The 20,907-nt window shown below is 45.9% G+C and overlaps 1 protein-coding gene across 1 annotated transcript; it reads right to left on the bottom strand.

Moving 5' to 3' along the window:
- Positions 1-1,282: 1,282 nt before the first annotated feature.
- LOC128753961 (lysyl oxidase homolog 4-like) lies at positions 1,283-20,907 on the bottom strand. The gene is made up of 15 exons (XM_053856213.1): positions 20,805-20,907; positions 19,304-19,575; positions 18,610-19,229; positions 17,920-18,131; positions 12,260-12,298; positions 11,959-12,166; positions 11,715-11,895; positions 9,379-9,533; positions 9,143-9,310; positions 8,564-8,726; positions 7,863-8,106; positions 6,833-6,948; positions 5,860-5,996; positions 1,883-1,994; positions 1,283-1,822 (listed from the first exon to the last, which is right to left on the bottom strand). The coding sequence occupies exons 1-15, from the start codon at positions 20,807-20,809 to the stop codon at positions 1,752-1,754; spliced, it is 2,703 nt and encodes a 900-aa protein (XP_053712188.1). The 5' UTR covers positions 20,810-20,907; the 3' UTR covers positions 1,283-1,751.

Here is a 20,907-nt window from a genome sequence, read left to right as displayed (position 1 = left end):
ATCATCTTGCATGTGACCATGGTGTCAAACTGTGGATTTTTCCAACGTTTTGAAGGTCTTCCTCCTTCACTCCTTGCTTCAGCACGTCTCTCAAGCGTCTCTCATTGGACCTTCACAGCGCTACTGCCATCTGTTGTCCATTTAAGATCACTGCGCTCAGAATATTTACCATGCAATATATAGGGAGCCTAAGTCTCCAATGCCTTCGATCCATGGCACCTAAGATCGGAAATAAATGAATGGAAGTCTATGGGGAGATTATACATACTGCACCTCAGTTTAAATGGTAAATAATGACGTGCGTTTCGACCATGTTTGTCACGTAATTTATGATTTCTTTATTTATTCATTTGAAAACACATACTTATTTGGACCACAAATCAAATGTTGCATGTGGGACGACACAGCAGAATCCGTCCATAAACCTCCTCTTTGGCCTTCCTCTCCACCTTCTGCCTGGCAGTTCCAACCTCAACATCTTCCTACCAATGTACTGGCTCTTTCTCCTCTGTACATGTTCAAACCATCTCCATCTAGCCTCTCTGACTTTGTCTCCTAAACACCTGGCCACATGTGCTGTCCCTCTGATCTACTGCTTCCTGATCCATCCTGCTCATTCCCAGAGAGAAGCTCAGCATCTTCATCTCTGCTACCTCCAGCTCTGCCTCCTGTCTTTCCCTCAGTGCCACTGTTTCCAAACCATACAACATTGCTGGCCTCACCACCCTTTTGGACACTTTCCCTTTCATCCTTGCCGACACCCTTTTGTCACACATCACACCTGACACTTTTCTCCAATGATTCCATCCTGCCTGCACCCGCTTCTTCGCCTCTTTCTCACACTCTCCATCGCCCTGGACAGTACAGCTGCAGCCCGTGTGAGAGCAAGGGACAGAAACCTGTGGTGCAGCAGGACGACCTCCCTGGGAGCTGCTACCGTCCGCAGTGGCCCGTGTCCCTGCCGCGCACCGTCGTCGTGTGTGATCCGAACTGACCTGTAATCTCACGCCTCCTCGTGGTTTGACGCGGAGGTGAGGCACCACAGAGCAGCCTGCTGGGTGCCAAACACACAATTATTAGTTGAACAACAGGAGCCACCCGCGAGCCAGTGGCGTGGGGACACCCCTCTGTTGTGCTTGTGTTTCTCATATGTGTGTGTTCAATAACTCAACTCTTTGCTGCGAACAAATACTGTTTCTGTAAAAACAACAACGCCTCAGTACTCATTCATTCTGATGTTTATTTGTCTGCTACCGTGCAGTGCTGCTGCCGCGACCTGAATCCCAGCAAACAAAAAGAAGCATTTGTGGTGGTGAAATGAACAGCACAAAAGACACGTCTCACAATGTGACATCACAATTCTGCATAAATTAGAGGACTAAGGCACCTGACTCCGCAGAGGTAATATAAAACTGTACATGACAAAACATTGCAATACATTACACTATTTATTCATGAGAGTGAAAGTAGCACCGTGGAAATGAAATTCTCACTTGGAAAAAAAAAAAAACACAGTCGTTGGTGTAAATGCTGAAATGCGATCTCATTGCTGATGAATAGCGTGAAACTACTCGAGTACTTTAACTGGTAACTGAGTACAGAAACTCTCCCGTTGACTCCTCGACTGGAACACTCTCTGGTCTTGGCACTAAAGTCCCCACCGAACAGTTCTGATCCTCTACGTTCACTGTTCTCACATCAAGCTTCTGTGAAGTTTCAAACAGCGGATCTGTTCTCCGATGATCCCCAGCTCACAGGAAGTTGTTGGATATCTGCCGTTGGTGGTCAAACAGGTCCTCCGCTTCGGCGCTGTAGGCATCGCCTGCGAACAGACGACCATGAGCCGAAAGGGAGATGGAGAGGGAGAGAACGTGACCTTTACCCGCGTGACATCCGAACATGTAGACCCGGGCGCCGTCGTACTTGCATCGACACCGCATCACGTTGTTCTGGAAGTCGGACTCTGCCATGTCTAAGGAGGGGTTGACCTCCACCTGCAGACACGTCGGTATGATGTCAGTCAGGAAGGTTTGCTCTTCACGCTGCAGTGTCTGTACTAGAATTCTGAAAGGTTGGTTTGAGCGCAGAAACGCTTCACAAGAGTTCAGCTGCTGTCATGGGGGAAAGTCAGGCTTCTCCAGTTTCTTCTGCAGTGGGCGGAGAGTCTGAGGTATAAGACGGCGCCTCCAAGTGGATAAACCAATAATGAGGGCTTAACACATATTCATAGAACTGAAGTTACATTCAGGTAACTATTAATTTCTACTTTCTGTAGGCTTAATATGTATCTCAAGTTACTATTTAAATTCAAAACATGTGAGCAGGAACATGATACCTGGATCCATCTTCATCAGATCACACTTGGAAAACCTCATGTGACAGAGAAGAACCAGTAAATGTCATTTGCTAAAATGTAAATGTAAATGTAAAAAAAAAAAAAAATATATATATATATATATATATATATATATATACATATATATATATATATATATATACATATATATATATATATATATATATATATATATATATATATATATATATATATATTATTATTATTATTTTTTTTTTAATTAATTAATTTTTTTTTTCCAGAGTGTGTGTGTGTATATATATATATATATATATATATATATATATATATATATATATATATATATATATATATATATATATATATATATACACACTCTGGATTGACAACATCAAATGTAGTAAGTGGCAGGCGCTGTAAAGCGGCTGAGGACAACACCAAGCCTCATCACATAAAACGTGAAGCGCATGCTAACTTTATGTTGACTCGCTAACTGCGGCAGCGCCTCCCAGCTCCCCAGGAGCAATTAGGGGCTTAGCAGCGGCGCGATTAGCAGGAATCTGAGCATCTACTTTTAGAGGAATGTCAGTATATTTCAGACAGAAATGCTTTAACGGTGTGGCTTCAAGTCAGTTCATGTGGACGGCGCTGCAGCCTCCGAGCCGAGAGTGGCGTTGAGTTTCATCTGAGCCAAAAGGATTTGGGCATGAATCGTTGAGAATCATGTGGAGAGAAAAGTAAGGTGCACCCTGGAGGAGTCAGGGAGGAGGTGGGTTGTGAGATGCTAACAAGCTAAAGAAGAACATCACATCACACCTCTGGTTGTTGTGATGCGATCACCAGCGTTTGTCTGCGTCAGCAAAACTGCAAAAGGAAGCGATCACAACATTTTGGTGCATGTCAGCTTTTGCTGACCAGAACGTTTAATCCTATCCTGGTTTCAACAGTGAGGCAACATTCAGGGTTTCAAAACCCAGTCCACATGTCTCGGGTCAGGTTAGGATTATCACATTAACCTACTGACCACTTCTTTTCCCCCAATAATCAGAAGGGGAAATGGCAGCGTTCTACTTTCAAAACAAGACGTGCTTGGTCAATAAATCACTGAGGCCACACCCCCATGACTGCGCTTGTGCCGGGATGGAAACACCCTCCCCTGCGGCCCGTGGTAGGTACCAAATCTGTCTGCTTACAGAATGTGTCCTACCTGGCGGGGGGTGATGATGTCACATATGGCAGAATCGGTCCCACCACTTCCGGGTTTGCTGAACCGTGCTTCGTGATTGGTTGACATGTATATCGCACCAAAAGCTCCTTAGCTGACAGTTATACATACCTAAAGATAATTTTATTCTTGTGCCACAAAACAACACTCCTTACAAGTCAACCAATCACAACATGTGGTTTGCCAAACCAGGAAGTGGTAGGTAATTGGATGAAGGTTCATACCAAATATGATACCAATCGCGGAGAAGAACATACTTGGCAACCTGACAAACATTGTATTTTGCGGATATAAATGTTACGCATGTGGTACAAAGTGCCATCAAATCCTTCATTTAAACATTCCTCATTAAAACATTCAAGAAAAAAAAGTCATATCTGCTGACCTCATCATCCTGCGGCAGGTAAGACACATCAGTACATTTGGTACCGACACCATATCTGAGTCTTTTGAAGGATTTGCCTGTGTAGTGAGAGCTGAAACACAGGCACCAACTCTTCTTCATGCTGTGAGCGCGTTTCGCAAATGAGTTCCTGAGTGCTACTGCCACCTACAGTTCAAATCATTTCAGTTAAAAAATTAAACGTATTTAAGCACTGAAAAAAGCACTTTACAATAAATGCAGGACGATATCATGATATGAAAACTGAGTGGGATATTGTGCGATTCTTTTGCAGTGCTTCTTACTTTTATAAAATGAAAACACACCAGTTCTGGTTCTACTTCAGTCATGTTTGAAGGCGGGCGTAGAGAGCAACAACGAAGATGTAAGGAGTGGTGGAAGGTGTGGAGTCGCGCTGTACACGTAGTTTCCGGCATCTCGTGCTGAGTCGCCTGAGGCGAGAAGCTCACCACCCGAGACAAAGTCCAGCTCTCCAGCCGGGATCAAGTCTGCAGCCAAAACCCGACTGACTTCTGAGCGGAAAGAGCTTTGTCTCGAGACAGAAGCTGCAGTGTGAAAGCGCCGCAAGAGAGGATGTGTTGTGGGTGCACACGGACACATACGTGCCACCTGCCAGAATAAGAGTAACCCTGACGCCCTGGAGGATGTAATTGGGAGTCCGGCTCTCCTCAAGCAGACTGCTGTTTTCAGTTAAAGACCAGCTTAAAAACTTACATCATAGAAGCAACAAGAAAAAAACTACCACCTCCTCCAAAGCTAAATATCCAAATTGGCAGAGCAGAGACTGTCTTCACTGACAGTTTCGGAAACTAGTGGATTTCCAGCAGCCGCCTGAGAAGCCTCGAGATTATTCTTCCAGCCTTTCCTATATGATAAATAGTATGGAGGTGCCCATGACATCACTTTCCCCTGTTATCACTCCGTAGGGAAAAAGGCATCCAGAGGTGCAGATGACAGTTTTGGGTTGGCAGGCTATCATTAGCCTGCAGCCAGGCTGGGTTGCCATGGCTAGATGTTTTCCACCCTGTCTGCCGTCGACAAGAAAAGCACCTAAATGAACTTTCCTGATGTACACATCAAACACCTCACCGCACGTTCTATAAAGTGACACCATTATATTTTTATAAACATTATAAAGCCGCTTTAATCTTTTAAGGCCGGTGACGGACACGGCGTGTGCACGAGTGGGACTCTCATTCATAAGAATTCTGGCTCGCTCTCTTGTTACAGGCGAGCTAATGATGCTGCTTTAGCGCGGCACGGTGACACTCGCGCCGCTCGCTTCAAAGCGACTGTAATAATGTGGCTGAAAAAGCGCACGTGCGGTTCCACGTACAATAAAGCTCCTTGTCCCGTAAAAGACTGAGGCTGTGTGGCGGATTTGCAGAGCAATCAGGAGTCATCAAGCTTGAGGTGGACGTGACTCATGGGTTTAAATGTGCGCTCCTAAAAAAAGTCTGCCGCCCCGGCAGTAAAGAAGAAACACCCTGCTGCAGGAGACATGAGTGTGCATCCAAATCTTGCGCGGATTTATGAGCCACTCGACCACAAAGAGCAGCTGGGTCGTGTTATCCTGGCTACAGCTGATCCCCATGTTCGCTCAACGTACAGGCTTCTGATATATGAAGCCTCCGATGGTAGTCACAAAGTGCTGACCGACAGTTTCTTCTGTGACAGGGCAGAGTAATAGCACGTTCCTTCGCAAGCCAGACTTGATTCACTTTCCTTAAATACGCACACACCCATAAACGACCTTCACACCTGAGTGCAAGACGGCCGCGCCAAGAGCTATTTAGCTAAAATTACAGTTGTTTTTATCGCAGCGTTTATCTGAATTAGATGTCATAACTCGAGCGATTTTGTTGAACTGCTTCTGCTGTTTTCTTGGGGTAAGGGAAGCTCAAAAGTCCTGACCTGGAAGATGTATTCGCCAGGCCGCACATCCGTGACGTCGATCCACTGGCAGTCGATGTCGTGGCGGTAAGTGTCCCAGCAGCCCACAGAAATACCCTGCTGGCCCATGTTGTAACAGGCATATCGCTTGTGGAGACCTGGAGGTTGAATGAAAGCAGAGCAATTGCAGTAAAAATAGTTTTTTTTCATTCACCAAAACAACCACATCTCACTTTCAGGTGCCCTGGTTATAAAGCAGGCATACAGTATATCACTAGGTCAGGTCTCTAGAAGGACCACAGAAGTGCATAACTCCAGTGAGTACTTGTGAGTACTAATGCTTGAGTTTCAAGGTGGACTAGTGTGCGACAGTTTTCAAAAAGGAAGACCAGATTCTCAGCGCTATCACACAAGCCACGCCCCCACTGTCCTTCCACGTACAGAGCACATACTCAAGTCAACCGAAGTGGAACCAGGAAGCAGTGAAAGCTTGGCTTCAGTGTCTAGTTGATGGCAAAGTCGTCAGAAAGCATGAGGTGTGTGTGGACCCCTGCACTGAACCACTTACTTGGCAAAAGACTATGTTGAATAGAACCATCTGATCAATTGACATGAGGCTCAAGCAAGATCAAGCAAGAGTCTACTGTGAGTCTTCACTAAAGTTGTCTGTGCTAGACAATTACGGGGCAGATCTCCTGGAGTTCCTGGAAAGCAGGTCATAGGTGACAGGCTTTAGACCATCAGTGAAGGAGGAAAATGGTCAGAGGCCCACTTAATGTTACAGAGAACTGATAGTAGAAGAGTCTGTCTGACTGACGACAGCATAATCGCTGTGACCTCTGACAGTAGAGGGCGCTGGTGAGAAGGATGGTGAGGAGTTGCGGTCCTCAGCAGTGAGCTCAGAGAGGCAACAACATAAAAATGAAGTTTGCGATGAGTCAGACATAAGGCGAGGCCCTCTAGTGGTCCACCATACTGAACACGCTATCATTACCTTCAGGGCAGTAGGTGTCCTCCAGACAAAAGCTGGCTTTGTGACCTTCAGCCACTTTGGTGCCGTTAAGGGTCAGCAGGTCGTAGTGGGTGAACACCTCGATGCTGTGGTAGTGCCTAGAAAACGCAATAAACAAGATGAACACGTAAACACTTTTCACTCTCAAGTTCGCCCCACGAGCATTTTTCTTGTCATGAAGCTGCACTATGTCCAGTACCAGAAGGTCTCTGTGCTGCCTGTAGACGTCAGTATGCAATGAAAGGATTCCAAGGAAGGAAACCTACTAACCAGCGTGTGGGTCATGAGCTGGCCAATGGCCCACTACGAGGGTGGAATTGAACCAGATGAAATAAAGATGAAACCTTGCTGATCTGGGCCACACAGGCTTGTCAGCTGGACTCGTTCCCATTACGTGCCGTGGTTGGTTTTTATTGGCCGTGGAAAGCGACCTAGCTGGTCTGTGGCTCACCAGCAACCCTTGGATGCCCATGACCCTGACTGTTTACCATCCATTCTTCAGAAGAGTGGGCGGAATTGCAACAAGTCACTCTGCCATTCAGTCTATAGACGTACACAATTACATACACAAATGTGTACTCATCTCCAGTGACTAGTTACCAAAGACAGTCTCCCACAGCAGAAGCTTCTGGCACTGAGGAACAAAGCATATGTTTGCTGGTTGTAGAGGTAGTGATTTTGGCTGCAAGAAAAGACTGAGCTGTGCCCTTTTTCTCATTTTAGGATGTAAACCCACAACCACTGAGATAAGAAGTTACAAGCAGCTAACCAATGAGGTCCGTGTTTATTGTAAACATTGCCCTCTTTGGGTGAAGGCAGGCTCGTGTTTACTGCATCAAATAACAGGCTTATGCAAGTTACGAGCCCAGAGGACGAAAATATTCCACTGTAACCATTTGTGAAACTGAATTTTCGAGTCATCGTTTGTGGTAGATTTGGGGTGAGACTTGGTTCGTTTGACAGGAAAAAGACTTCATGGTGGTGCTGAGATATGTACATGTGGCGATCTGACCTGTGACACTGGTGCCAGGTCCAGCTCTCTCTGCTGGCCCGGGGTCTGAAATCCGCCCGACCGAGGTTCATGATGCGGGAGGAGAAGCGAAGCAGGCGGCGGTGTCCGTACGGCCAATTCATCCTGGCTGCTGAGGAGGACAGACAGTTCTCTTCGTTGGCGCAGGTCAGCAGATGGAGCGGCCGGTCCTCCAGGTAGGCTGTCTCCTGGACAAGCTGGGCATCCAGGACCAGGTCAGGAGCAGCTGTCGGAATACAGAAGTCTAGTTTAGTAAGGTTCGACAGCACCCAAACTGGAGACCCTCTTACTCTCTTCTTAGTCTTATATTATACATTAATAATGTGCGTATATTCAGTTATTTTGGAAGTGATATAAACAATCTTCCTCACAGGCAAAACAAAGACCATGCTTGTATATTTATTCACTTTGTCATTTCTTTATGACTAAACCTTCATACTAAAATGTCTTTAATTTCTATGTCTCAGCTTATGATTTTTCTCCTGAAGTGCTCTGGCGTATTGGACTTTACTTCCCTCGCTCTACCTTGTCTTGGCTTCAGCCTCCAGATACTGGCTCCGGACATGGGAAGGCCAAAAACAACACTTTCCCCTATTTGTTCAACTACACACGTGTGTAAGTATGTGTGAGTGTGTAAGTCCAGCCTTCCCCCACGCGTAAATTGGACATTTTTTTTGCCTCACTCTCCACACAGGTGACTCCAGCAGCTCGGCCGTCTCCTCCTCTGGGACAGTAGACGTGTGTGTTCCTGCGACACTGCTGGATGGACATCTCAGTGCCGATACAGTGGGTTCCACTGAGAACCACATCCCTGGCATCGCTTGAGCCGGGCCAGTACCAAGTCTCCTGCAGGGAACACACGCCACAACAGTTAAAGCCCTGCAGCCAGAAACTCCCACACATGCAAAGCTAGTGTTTCTCATAGAATCACTATGCATTTTCCACTCTTCACGATTTATAAAACTACCAGTTAAACGTTCCCAGCAGTCCCTTTAAATGACCTGCCCTTTCCATGCACAGTTCTATTTCCATCTTGTTTGCGCTGAGAATTTCTGCCGATCTCTCCTCGCCTCACGTTCCCTCTTTTTATTTTCAGTGCACTGGAAGTGGACGTTTGCGAAGCCTGTAATTACCTCAGGCCTCAGTAATAACACAGCGCGGGCTCAGCAACAACAGGCCGGACAGAGAGAGAAAGTACGTCGGAAAAAAAGACCATAAAAGCGGAGGACGAAACTTGTGTAACACTTTGTTCAGTCATTCACCTGGTGAGCAGTGGAGGCGAATCCTAACCCCAGCTGGCGACAGACAACCATGGCTTCATTGATTCCCCAGTTCTCACTGCAGACGGACCCCCAGCGCTTCTCTCCGCCCACCTCCATCAGGACCTCAACTCGGCCCTCGGAAGACCCACGGCCTCCAGCTAGACGCACCTGAAAGTGTCAGAAGGAACAACTTAAAACAGGCGTTCTCGATCGCACTCCTTCTGTCGCTTCCTTACCGTAGCTCGCAGGCCGACGTTGGGAGTGTTGCAGCGGACTGCCACATCCTGGTTGTGTTTACACGTGTACAGTGGCACTGGTCTGTACTGACACTCCGTGATGGACTTCTCTCTGCCTGTGCACTGGACACTGTTCATGTGGATCGGACCGGTGCCTACAGATGGAGAACGATCTCAGCTGACTGAGCTGCTCACATGCAAACACTCAGGGTTCAAAAGAGTCCATTGAACCTCACGACTTCGTGGCCACGCTTGTCCACAGTGTGAAATTAAAAGCTCAGAGAAGATCCTGACCTCTGATGTGGCTCTGAACTGGAGCCTAGTGAATGATCTCTCTTAAAGGACAGCACAGCCAGAGCTATACAGCGCTCTGGGGTCCGACACTATTAAGACACCAAAATGTCCAAATGAAGGAAACACGTTTGCTGTATATTTGGTGCCTGTGTGTGGCCGGTGCCAGAGCCCAATAAAGCCCTATAATTTGGCTGTAAATACTCAATGATGTCACAAGTCTGGATTTAGGTCACTTTGGCGCAACTTTGCCACCCACGACTCTTGAAAGGTACATTTTACTCTTCAAACTTTTCAGTCCAGAACAACTTTTTATAGGCTTTTTGTAGCATTGCCATCAAATGTTCCTTCAGCAGGACACACACAAAAGACCACGACATGAAACAGATTTGAGTCGCTTGTTACAGAGCTTCAGCCTTCATGTGAATTCATATGAAGCAATATCTTTATGTTCACACCATCTTATCTAAATACACTGGATTACATTCATAAGCTGTGCCTTTATCATTCATTCATTCACTCACACCTAAAGACAATTTATGGGTCTCAATCAACCTCTGTATGTTTTGGACTGTGGGAGGAAACTGGAGTGCCCAGATTAAACCCATGCAAGCACGACGTAATTTGGCCCAGGCGAAGCTGAATTTGTTGACCACAATACTTTCCTAGAACAAGGAGACACTTGGAGACATGCTTTTTGCGAGGAGGGCGTCTGGGTGTCTGCAAAACATGATGCCTGATGCCGCCATATACCGGCATAATCTGGCGGCCAAGCTACGGTCGAGAATAGGGCGTCCATTTTTCCATGTTTTGCAGACGCCCTCCTAGCTAAAAGTCTGCTCGGCGATAAGGTTAGGAGTTCAGTCACCCAGTGGAGACAAGAACCGCTGCCACATATCATCCAGAGAGGTTAGACCCAAGCAAGGCTTTTGGAATTTTCTCAGGTGAAACCATCATGACTGAAACAAATTGTTAAGGTGAGGAGGGCTGGTTCCTATCCCAGCAAGAGGTGCCCTTCTGGGGTCAGCAGTCCAACTGCTCACAACTACGGACAATTTAGAATCGTTGATCAATCTTTGGACAGCGAGAGGAAACCATAGTGCCAGCAGGAAACAAGCACTGGGTGAACACAAACTCCAGAAAGAAAAGACCCAACCCTCGAGCTGGAAATAGCAACACTGAGATTTTGTTTGAATTCAGGTTGACTTTAATATAATGTGTCTGGTCTGGTGGAGACATTGTCAGAGTCTAATGTCACGGGCTTTTAAATCAAAAAGATTACACACGTGTGAGTCCAGACAGCCATTACTGTCGTGTCAATGAGGTCACTCGTGTTCATTATATGAACTGACTGTAGCACCAGCTCTAACTGGTCTAAAATCTGAATCAGCCACAAGACTGCGTTTTGACATTTTGCCTGTGGCCTATATTATTTTAACATCCACCATTGCACCTACTTTAACAGCGCCCTAAATGTTACAGTCTGTTTCCATGAATGAATTGAAGGACATGGTCTGTGCTGAGATAATGGCAGGAAATGAATGAGATTACAGAGCACGGTCAGAAAAAAAATAATGGCACTAACTACTTGTGTGAATGTTGTGTTTACTTCCAAGCAAAAAGTGTTTTTGTTGGACACTTTCATGGCTACATTTCCCAGCCCACAACAAAAGCCCAGATAATCTTCTGGATGTTTGTTCCTGCTCACGCTTGAGTGCCTGACATCAAAGCTGTGTGAAATGTTCACATCCCATATGTTTGTTTTGACCACAGCGCGTGCCACTGTTTGGACCGCTGGGACATTGCAGCTCAGTTTACTCTGGTGTAATTGGTCATGGGTCGAAATCCTCAGTAAGCAGAGATGTAAACATTTTTTCTGGGTTTATTTGAGTACGGTGTCCATGAATCAAGATGAGTTTTTAAACAGGCATTTATCTTGGAACATGTTTAGTCTGAATAGACGAGGTTGATCACAGAGACTTTTTGAATAGGCAGGTGTCTTGTGTCTGTCGTGGTTCATGTGTCGTGTTGCTGTCGCCTCTCACCTTGTCCCAGCTGAGCCCTGGTAAGTGCCTCCTTGGCCGTCCCGAAGCCCAGCTCCCTGCAGACCACGCTGGCAGCAGTGATGTCCCACAGGTGATCACACACGGTTCCCCACTTCCCCTCCTTCAGCACCTCCACACGACCCTCGCCCAGACGGGGCCCGGCTTTGAGTCGCACGACAGGCTGCAAGAAACCCACATTCATTGCGAGATATTTAGACCCAAATTTAACCAACTGGAGACTCACCGGTACCGTGGGGGGGGCAGGTGCTCTGCCGTAGCGGGAGAACTGGGATCCAGGGACGCAGCGGACCACTGCATGCATGCCTCCATGGCATGGTGAGGCACTCCTGGGGATGGACAGCTGAGTCTTGCACTGGGACAAGGAGATCTCGTTGCCCTGGCAGTGCACCTTCTCCACCCAGTAGGCCTTTTTACTGGTCAAGGCCCGCAGTCTTCGTGGAAGCAGACACATTTCAGTCCCATTATCTGCCATACTGATCATGTAATGATAAAATTGAATAAGAAAATAACTCATGTTGTTTTACCTTGATGACGGATCAGCCATCTTTGAGTCCCAAAGTTTCCTGAAAAGAGATTAGACATCGGGATATGTATGGAATGCATTTGTCCAGTATCAGTTCCCTTTGAATAAATGATCATTTAGTCATATTCTGTCCACGAAATCATGATACAAACTGTCAGTCCTTTCTCTTGTGTGATGAAAAACCTTTTCACAATTCTCTTTCCTAAAACGTTGTTTTTCTTTGCCTTATTGAAGATTTCACTAATACTTTGACCGTTTAAGAATTTGTTGATGGTCCCTAACTCATGCCTGGGTGTAGCATTAGCGCTGCCTGTGAGAGTGTGTCCGCGATCAGTGAACCCTAATGGGGACGCAGAAGAGGACGCCGCCACCAATACCAGAGCGGATGTCCGTCCAATATCCAACTATTTTCTCCACGGTGTTTCACCGAGGCACCAGCGCAGCAGGAGACCTGCATGTGTTGATGTGAACCAAGGCAGCAACCGCGTCAAAGAACCTATGAGGACCACTCCATGTAATAAAATAAAACTCAGAGGCGACTAGTGTCATTATCAAAGGTTTCCTGTATTAAAAATAGCTTTAAAACTTCGCTCGTGAACCACAGTCCACCACACTCTCCACGGCTGTCACACGCGGGTGTCGGCTGTCAAACACCGCAGAGGTACGATAAGTTATTGTCCATCCCTTATTTCACAAAAACAGCAGTAAACTCTCACTCCGCTGGGAAAATCACAGCTTTCTTCAGCTCTAATGCTGCCTGCAATAAGCGCACAGGAGAATCCTGGCAGTGCAGACACATGAGGAGAGAATAAAGGTCGACTGAGTGAAGGCAGAATAAGGGACCTGCTCGACACTGTGATCGCACACAACAGGAATTTTAAACAACATGATGAAAATGTTGAATTCAATAAGAAGACTGGCTCACAAAAGCAGTCTGGAAAGTGTCTGTAAGACAGAAAGGAGTGTTACCATGCTGACAAAATGTGACTTGACTGAGTCACATGATGATGAATGACCAGACTCGGTGTGAAACTTAAGCCATTTTCCCTCGCTGTAGCGATGACATTTTATCACAAGAGGCGCAGCTTGTGATTTACCTGCGGAACTGTTTGGAGCAGATCCTCAGTATGGTCACGAAGGGTTGCTAAGCTGGTGAGATGGTAAAAGAGCGGTAGTTCGCAAGGAGGATGATGTTGAGCAGAAGGAGGAGGTGGTGACTTTGGCCCATATAATTGCCAGCTCTGCTCGACTATGTCTGCAGTGTGGTTAGGCAGTAGCATGTTAACTCACACACAGCAGACAAGCAAATATGCACGTGCGCATCCACTTTCCCTGCCCTGCCTGGGCTTAAACAAAGCCCTTTAAACCTCTTGTCTTAATTAATGAGCGCGTGCTGGGTAGCAGGGTGATGTCAGAAGAAAACCTCTGTTAACTGGCCAGCGTTTATAAGCAGTCGCACGACTTCAGACAGACAGGGAACCGCTGCCTCCCAGGCGCTGCAGGATGCAAGACAGCTATCCTTTCACCGAAAATCGCTTGACACAGCAGACAGGTTCTGACCCGATTAGTAAATCCTCTCAACCAGCTTCTTTTGTCGTATGCCAGGTTTTTTTTTTTTTTTTGGACCACGCAATAGCATAAGCCACAGTGGAGAGAGGAGTTGACTTTCTGGAGATAACCTGTCATTATCCTGCATGACTGCAAAGCTGCCTGGCTGGAACACTTGGCTCACTCAGGTTGCCACACCGACTCGGCGCAGACAGAAAGATCCTTCTCCTGCAACTTAAGGGGTCGTAATGATGCACTTTCCATCAAATGTGGGCTTTAACATAATTGCCTCCAAGACAGGAGTCTGTTGAAACAGCAGCCATGGGAGGTGAGACGCAGATGAAGAGTGAGCTATGCGAAACTGAATCAAAAGTAACATGAAGAGTATTTTAACATCTGGTAAGAGGGAGAGACAAAGGCAGTGTCAGTAAAAACAACCACAGGGAGTGCTGACACAGCAGCGGGGGTGAAGCAGGTTCATGTGGGACAACTCAGCCAGAATTAGATGCTCAATAGAACACAAAGCCATATAAGAAGGGTTCTTTTGGACATAAAACCAGGCTCTACCAACTCCTTTGTCTTGTGTCTTGCTTATTAAAAAAGGTTCTGGGTGGTCTTGTATTGGACATGTAGCACATTACTGGAGAGAATCCATGAAAGAGTGATCAGACTGTTTATAAAACTCAAAGGCAAATTTGTAGAAGTGAAACTGCTTCAGAAAAGATACAATGTTGTAAAGATGAAAGTCACTGACTCCCTCCTGGTTTAGCAATGTGAAGCAAAGAGTTGTAAACAGAAGGGCCACATTTTTTTCCTTTGGGCCCAGCAGCTAATTTGATCAGAGCATATCTGCGACTGTTCCACTCTTTTAGGTCAAATTCCCGTATGTTTGGTACCAGAAGTTGTGACTCACTCCAGCGCACTGCTTTCCTGACATCCAATGTTATGCTGCTGACAGAGAGCAGACAGAATTGTTTTGTAGAACTCTTTCAGTGGTCACTAGATCAGTGATTCTTAACCATAGGGCCCTCTAGGGGCCTGTGGTTGGGCAGCCAGCGCCCCCTAGAGGGCCGCTAAATGTTTTTGTTGTTTTACACCTTTGGGCCGTGAGGGCGCTCAGTTTGAATACATTAGCCATGTATGGTGGCGGTAGTGTGTCACTGAATTGACTTGACAGCTGCATATCGGAGTTCTTGAAAGTTCTTGAAAAGAAAAAAAATGATAAAGAAAGCACCTGTTGAAGCAGTTTTGAAATGGTGGTACATTTATTTAGACTTTACTGATACCTTGTTTGGAGTTCAAATAAAATCAATTATTTTTATTTTATGATATTTAGACATGGTTTTATTATATTTAGAATTTTATGAATGTTTCAATTTTTTTTCCTTTGTTTCTTTAGTACATTTGACGAACATGACTTGCACCTGGTTCTTCTGCTGGTTGGACTTTTCGATGACAGATATCTTTGCAATGATCACATGGTTTCATGTCATTTCACAAGGTTTGCGTTTGTTTACGTGTAAGTAAATTAAATATGGTGAGTGACTACAAATGAAATCAAGAGTCTTGAATCAGTTCTATTACTTGAATGGGCCCCGGGCCCATTTGTTCTGGGAAAGGTGGATCCCGAGATCAAAAAGGTTAAGAGCCTCTGCACTAGATGACCCTGAGGTTTACAGGTGCCAAACTCAAGGCCTGGGGTGCCAATGCGGACACTTTATGAGGCCTGCCAGCTCTTACACACAGTACACATAGTTGAAAACAACATCAAATACGAGTTCACCAGAGCATGTCGCTATCAGGACCTATAAAGATGAGTGTTTGAGCTTTGCTCCTCTGGAAAAATATGGAAAAAAGGTAGAAGGAAATGAGATGACAGAAGAAGGTTTGTGTTGGGGAACTAACCAAGTGGGTCTCGGCATCTTTAGATTTATTAACAGGAATCAAGGACCAAAACACAAGCCACACAGAAAAATTAGTCCAAACACACCAACATTACCAGCGCTTCACTATTGGAGATGGCAGGGATGCAAAAATGTCCCGTCGGTTCATCTCCCACATAGACGTGTCGGGTTTACTCAGAAACAAGCAAACATTCTTCGGTTGGGTCAATGTGCGGCGCAGATTTTCGTAGAATTGAAATGTGGCATTTATTCTGGCATCAGAGTTGATCTGAGCTGTCTGTGTTGACGTTGAAATCCACATGGGATACAGGTTTCAAACACGTTTATATGACAGCACTCCCAAAGGTGATAAGACATAGTATCATCTGGCCAGTGGGAAGCGCTGCAACTATTCAGTGTAGAACACAAGGCAGCATTATTGGTGACACGGAGAGACCATCGGTGGTCAGTGCAGATGTCCTGGTAGCCAAGCTGTAAAAAGCCCTCTGCGGGCAGACAGATGGACACACATAGAGCCCAGTGTTTTTAAGGCGCACAAGTGTGTTGTGTTGTCTGCGTTTAAACTTGTGTGCACACGTGGAGTACGGTTTATGTAGGTGCTGTTGCTGTGAGGCTGGTGGGAGGGATGTACCCGTACGTGTGTGTTGAGGTCCTGATGGTATGTACTTAAGGGCTTTGAAGGTCTGCGGAGGTGCTTGGGGGGTATTTAGAGCTCAAGATAGACTTGAGAGTCGGATTCATCCTCATAAACCATCAGAACATGAGTAAATGACTCTGCTCCTGTGTCTCTTCGACAAATATAGCTGGAAATGCAAACCTGTCTACGGTAAGTACCAATGAAAAATGCATTGTTGGTTTAATGGATTAAATCCCACGAAGACGGTTATTTCCATGTGACTCACTGAGCTGCTGTCAGTGCGTGAAATCTCTTGTACTCCACTTGATCGCAAGGATCTTGGTAAGCAAGTTTGGCGGTGCTGATTTTTAGAACTTCCTTTTGGGTTTTGGTGAAGTAGATCATCCTGCAACAAACTGCACCAGCAAAGGAGAACCTGTATTTGGTGCTGATCAAGGACTACGGCTAGACCTGGGCAAAGTGCGGCCTGGGGGCCATATGCGGCCCGATGCCTGTGTTTTTGTGGCCCGTTTGACGTCAGACTAAAATTATAATAATCATTTTTTGTTCTTTCTCCTTTAGTCACCACCACCACTTCAGCAGTAAATATCACATGTTCATATCTTCTTTTCATTGGCCATTTTGTGTTTTTCCTGTTCCTCAAAATACATTGAAGGAATACTGAAAATACATTTTGAAATAAAATGCCTTTAAATCTTGAAAGACTGCTCCTTAGTTGATTTATATTCAAATTAAGTGCATATAAAATGAAATATTTCAAAAGGTTTCATGGCGTATTTACACTATTAAGATCCTTGCATTTCATTTCCATAGGTTCATTTTGTCCTTGTTACTAAAGTACATATTTGGGATTTTTTCCGTCACGTTTTGTAGTCATCGCTGTCTTTCTTTTGATGGTGGCCCCTCACAACCGTTACAGTTTCTAATGTGGCCCTTTAGGAAATGTAATCGCCCACCTCTGGTCTAGGCTGATGACAGCGCCGGCATATAGTAGAGTGAAGATTGGCCCCAAAAACATCTTCCCAATGGTGCTACAGTAAACTTGAATCTGTGCGTCCACGTGTGCTGATAGCAGCACAGGCATTTGCCACTACGGCTCACACCCTCAACCTGCTGGTCCCAACTCTTCTCCTCTAGCTCATGCCGCTTTAGGCTCCTCCCACTTTAGGTGATGCTTTGTGGACAGCACTTTTTTTAGCCAGTAATAGTAAACAGTTGATAGATTTTTAAAAATGTGGTTGTTGAGTCTTTCCAGTAGTTTTTTTTAATTATATGAAATTAAACGCGATGTAAGAGATCTTTCATGAGCAGACACACTCCATGAGTTCCTGTGACATTAATAACATGGGGGCCTAAAATATCAGGCCTGTACGGACATGTCAGGTCATTTGTGGTGGAACTAACAGCATCTGCGGCCAACCTCAACTACAGGGGGCACGGAACAAAAGTCTGGACACAAGCCTGCCTAATGCGCTGGCTACCAGGGCACCACACTTTCCCATCCTTTCTCAACCACACACACACACACACACACACTGTTTGATCTAGACTCAGTGACTTCCACAGAAATACCTGTAGGCATTTTGGTCGAATCCTTCGGCTGATGGGAAGCCTAACATGCCACAAGCGACACGGCTGCTGCGGAGGTCCCAACCTTGGCTGCACACGTGACGCCATCTCCCAGCATGCTTCACTTCCAGCACTCCCTCCGACACCAGGCCGCCATGATTGCTGGAGAGCACAGGCCTGAGACGGGCCTCCTCCAACTGGGTCCATTCAGACCCCTGTGCAACACAAAGGAGAGATCACAAATGACTGGCAAGCTTTTGGTAGAAGGTGTGACAGACGCTTCTCTAGCTGATACCATCTAACTCACGTGAGAGTGAAACATATCGTGAAGAGCAAAACCCAGATGAGGTGATAAGAGGCCCTGTTGTGTCTGTAATCATCTCCTTTACAATTGAAGCAGGAAGTCAATCACCAGAAAAGAGTGTTGTTTATGGTGCCATTAAGATTTCAGTCATTACAGGAATCACTAACCAAACAACGTCAAAAAAAACCCACAAAATAACCAAGCGTTCTTCCAAAGAATTGGGCCTGTTTGTTTCAATCGATGGTGCTATGGGACAGTTTTGGTTCTTCAGTGAAACATACTGTAACCACCGATCCAATGAGACGTTTGGGTACCCGAGTGATGGATCATAGAGTGAACAATACCCTGTGTGTGAATATGAAAGTGTGTCAAAGTGTGTTGGTTTTTACCTGACTTGAGTGAGTGTTTGTGTCATGGTCCATATCAGGGTAGACCAACTCAGGGTCAACGTGGTTCCCGCTGAGACTGGCAGGCTGAGGACGGCGATCCGGTGGGGGCTGGGAGCGTGGCTGTGACTGCCTGTTCTCTTGCGTCTCAGCCTCTCTTCTCGAGGTCTCCTGTCTCTGTCTGTTGCTCCCTCCAGTTGCCAGACTCGACGGAAGCTGGTGTCCTTGCGGCAGCCCGGAATTGGTTGGCTGGCTGGGTCTGGAGGTGACCCGATTCCGCCGCAAGATCTGGATCTCGTGACCGTTCTCCTGGGGTGAAAGTCTGCTCTGACGGGAGTTTGTGGGGTTGCGATGGAGAGCGATCTGATGGCCTCTTCCTAGAGAGGAGGAGATGTGGTTTGGGGGAGACTGAGGGCGTGGGTTTCTTTCTCTTGGCTGGCTTCTGGAGGGCGATGTGGAGTGAGGCTCCTCTGCTGGGGGAAACCCTGGCCTCCTCTGAGGGCTGCATACGACACCAAGGTCCTCTGCATGGGTGCAGTCGTTGATGCCCCAACCATTGGACTGACATTCTGCAATGGAAAGCTCTGTGCCCTTGCAGCGCACATTGTCAAGCCAGATCCGACCTGGACACAGAGATCACAACATGGCCTTAGATCAAAAGTAGGCAGCCAAGAGCGGGTTCACAGACTGACAGTACCTTGTCCTTCACCGTACTTGGCGCTGTGCGCCCAGGTGAAGCTCCGCTCGAAGCCCAGCTGGCGGCACAATACGTTGGCCAAGTTCAGGTCGACCTCATCATCGCACACTGTTCCCCACTCGCCATTGTAGAAAACCTCTACACGCCCCTCGTGTGAACTGCGGTGGCCCATGCCTGCCAGACGTACAAGCACCTCCTGGGCAAACAGCGGCGCGGGACAGAGGGGAAGCATCAGGAGGAGGAAATGGAATAGGGAGGTGAAGCCCAACATCCTGGATCATGAAGACAAGAGGAGAAGATGTTTTCAAACAACGCAACACTAGACTCCAGCAGTGCTTCTCATTTATTTTCTCCGCCATCTCTGAAAGTGATTTGAAGTATTTGTCTATGGAATTATTTTAAGTCAGCATAACATTGTATCCTTGTTAACATTAAAGAAAGAAAAAAGAAAGTAATGTAGATCAACTTACAATAAAGAATAACTTTATAAACATTGTTTTTGTAACAGAAAAGACTTAAAGTGCATCAATTCGCCAAGAGTTATGTCGCAACTAGATATCTTTTATAAAAATGTACTTTAATTGCAGAGCAGTCCACATAAACAAGGCACTTTTTTCAAGAAAGTAACTTTTCAGTACGTGCTGTTTTGTGTCCTCAATTTATTATTATATACAACTGCGAAAGTAATAGGTATAATTGAAGTAGTTTTTTTTAATAAATAAATGAGAAACAGGTGAGATATGGTTATGTGTAAAGAGTCCAAATATTTTACTTTGAAATCCCAGGATGGAACCTTGCCATCTCTGATGTCACACTCACTGGTTGATAGCTTTAGGCTACATACAAAGATCACCACAAAAATGTCAAAAATCTATAACCCTTGAAAACATATCATTACAGTCTGATCTTCTTTCACTCACGGCACATTCCATGGTGTAAACGCAACGATTGACTGATGTCTTAAGCATCACGCAAAGTCAGAGCCATTCAGCGGACACGGCCAGCCCGAGAGGCAGTGGGACCCGCGGTCTTTCGCTCTGAACGTTGTAATAACCAGAGCTAAAAGTAGCTGCTCCATCCAGCCAACGGAAACTTTGGCTTTCCGCAAACCCTCAAGCTTTGCTGCATGTATTTAGCGTACAGACACAGAGAGCAAATAAACACCACCATAAAAACGTTCTCACACATAAATAAAGCATCAAGTTTGCATGTTTGGCAGACATTTTCGGTTAACAGGCGATGATGAATTCATCTTTGTTCCTTCGGCCCTAAATTTTTTACTTGCGAAACAGCAGGAAAACAATTAAGAAGAGAAGTGGGTTAACAAATTGGTGTAATTTTTTTTTATCATTATGGTTAGCGAGCACAATAAAAATGAAGTTAGAGTGTTGGCAGACTATTCAGGTGAATCTGGTTGTTAAATTCAGAGTCAGTGAGGTCACACAGATGCAAGAATAAAAGGAAGCGAGGGGAGCTGAAAAGAAAAGTAAGCTTCACTCACCTCATCTGTTGATCTCAGCCTCGGGTCGCTGGGAGAAAGAGGGAAGAGAGAGCTCTGAGGGAGAAAGAAGGCAGTTGAATTTGTCCTGATGAGTCTCTATTCT

This window comes from Synchiropus splendidus, chromosome 2 (assembly GCF_027744825.2).
Source record: "Synchiropus splendidus isolate RoL2022-P1 chromosome 2, RoL_Sspl_1.0, whole genome shotgun sequence".
Taxonomy (NCBI): Eukaryota; Metazoa; Chordata; class Actinopteri; order Syngnathiformes; family Callionymidae; genus Synchiropus; species Synchiropus splendidus.
Note: the sequence above shows the minus strand (reverse complement) of the source record. Positions and strands in the feature narration are given on the sequence as shown.